We start from the raw sequence: 2,498 nt of genomic DNA on the forward strand, positions 1-2,498 counted from the left end.
CTGTATGAGGCAGTTTCTGTACCACTTCTATCTCCAAGTCAGTAATAAAGTTGTTGGATGAGAGGCCAGGTAGAACCTCCATGCTGGTGCAGTAAGTTGATGGTGTGGTCCTACAATAACAAAGACACAATTGAGCCTGACAACTGACTGGTGTTTCTGAGCAGAAGAGGAGGTTATGTGGATATTGGGGGTCAGAATTCCAGTTCTCACTTGTGTAGCACAGGTTATAAGTCTGTGTCTTTTGCAAAACTGGTTTCACACTAGTTTTTAAAACAATTTCCATGGTACAGAGTTGATCAAAATCTCAGTGTAATGAGAACATGATGGAGAGGCGGGGCTAAAGTCTAGGAATGAGGAGGCAGCAGAGATACGGCTCAAACACAGATGATACCATTTCTAGTGGAGATAGTCTACCTAAAGTCGAAAAGAGTAAGACCAGAAGGCTTCAGGGATGTGAACTGAATAGCAGAACAGACAATAAAACTCATGATTTAGGAGTACCTAAGGAATACTCTAAACTGTATATGAACTCTGTCTTAGGATGTCTTAGGATGCCCTGATTTACCTTCCGGTACTTGTTTATGTCAAAGGCTATGGGAACCTTCAACATCAGCTTGGGAGGACGCTTCATTTTGGTGGGCTTCTCAGACTGGCCTCAACTAGAATTCATCTTCTTTATTTATATTTTGATTTTCTACTCTCTGACTCTCTTTGGCAACACCACCATCATTGCTCTCTCCCGAATGGACGTTCGACTGCACACTCCCATGTACTTCTTCCTCTCCAATCTTTCCTTCCTGGACCTCTGCTTCACCACCAGCACTGTGCCCCAGCTCCTGATCAACCTCCTTGGCCTGGACAGGACCATCAGCTATGGTGGGTGTGTAGCTCAGCTGTTCATATTTCTAGCTCTGGGCTCCACAGAGAGTTTGCTCTTGGTGGTGATGGCCTTTGACCGCTATGCTGCTGTGTGTCGTCCCCTGCACTACACGACCATCATGCACCCCATTCTCTGCCAGGCATTGGCTATTGTCTCCTGGTTGGGAGGCCTCTTGAACTCTCTGATCCAGACAAGTCTCATGATGGCCATGCCCCTCTGTGGCCATCGAATGAATCACTTCTTCTGTGAGATGCCCGTGTTCCTCAAGTTGGCCTGTGAGGACACAGGAGGAACAGAGGCCAAGATGTTTGTGGCCAGAGTGGTGATTGTTGCAGTTCCAGCCATGCTCATTCTAGGCTCCTATTCACAGATTGCCAGGGCAGTGCTGAAGATCAAGTCAATGGCTGGACGCAGAAAGGCTTTTGGAACCTGTGGGTCCCACCTCCTGGTGGTTTCTCTGTTTTATGGCTCAGCCATCTACACATACTTACAACCCAAGGGCAGCTACTCTGAGAGCAAAGGGAAGTTTGTTGCTCTTTTTTATAGTATCATCACCCCCATGCTCAACCCTCTGATTTATACCCTGAGGAACAAGGATGTGAAGGGGGCTCTGTGGAGGGTGCTAGGGAGAGGCACAGCCACAGGGTAGGAAGGACAGATGATCAGGTAAGCATTTTATAGTATGTGAGTCCAGAGGGTTTCGGGGGAGAGAGGTGTTTGGTATCAAAACAAATACAATAATTATGTATATTAATGAATCTCTCAAATTTATAAAAATGGGAAAATAAAAACAAACAAGCAGAAAAAAATCAGTACTGGGCTGGCAAGATGGCTCAGCAGACAAAGGCACTTGCTGCCAAGCCCGAGGATGTGAGTTTGATTCCTCAATTCCCATGGTGGAAGGAGATAGTCAAGTCCTCTGACCTCCATACAAGTATGGATGAATGTGTGTGTGTAAAAATATATAAACATAATAAAAATTAAAGCAGAACAAGACAGTTCCCAGGAGGCACAAAACCTTAGTGTCGATCCTTGTTTGGAAGTTGGAGTGGGGATCTGCTCTCTTGGTTACTGTCTGTCATTACTGCTCAGCAAGGATAAGTGTGCATTCAGGTGTAATATCCCACAGAAGGGCACTGGGAGAGGTTTCTTGTGAGCACTTGAGGAAATGAACTGAGTTCTTGGCAGGGAAGACTGTACTGTGAGCACTCATGGGAACTGGATTGGTTCTTGTCCAGTTTGTGTGTCAAAGGACTTTTCGTTCTGAAGTGCAACACTCAAAGTCAGATTCCCAATGCGTCACACAGTGGACACTGTGAGCCCAGGAAGAGGGCATGACTTCACTCTTTCCATCCTTTCTGTATGTTCATTTTAAATTTAATATCCATACATTTATGTGCTGTGCTTTGATCAAATTCACCCACAGTTTCTCCTTCCAATTTCTCCCCTTTTCCTCAACACCACTTTTGTCTCCTAACTTAATGCCTTTATAAAAAATTTATAGCACAGTGTGTTCATGTAGGACCACATGCATGTGCATGGATGTGAACCATCAGGACTAAGTGGGGCATCAATATCATCCCATTGTCCTTCTGTATTATGACCCCTCTGGCTTCAG

At 45.2% G+C, this 2,498-nt stretch overlaps 1 protein-coding gene across 1 annotated transcript; it reads left to right on the forward strand.

The window, feature by feature from the left end:
- Positions 1–593: 593 nt before the first annotated feature.
- On the forward strand, positions 594–1,529 carry LOC130877767 (olfactory receptor 10). Its single transcript, XM_057775329.1, has one exon. The coding sequence runs from the start codon at positions 594–596 to the stop codon at positions 1,527–1,529; it is 936 nt and encodes a 311-aa protein (XP_057631312.1).
- Positions 1,530–2,498: the final 969 nt, after the last annotated feature.

This window comes from Chionomys nivalis, chromosome 7 (genome assembly GCF_950005125.1).
Source record: "Chionomys nivalis chromosome 7, mChiNiv1.1, whole genome shotgun sequence".
Taxonomy (NCBI): Eukaryota; Metazoa; Chordata; class Mammalia; order Rodentia; family Cricetidae; genus Chionomys; species Chionomys nivalis.

Bases quoted from the DNA above. Each gene is read 5' to 3' on its own strand.
- LOC130877767 (XM_057775329.1), top strand. From the start codon at position 594: ATGGGAACCTTCAACATCAGCTTGGGAGGACGCTTCATTTTGGTGGGC.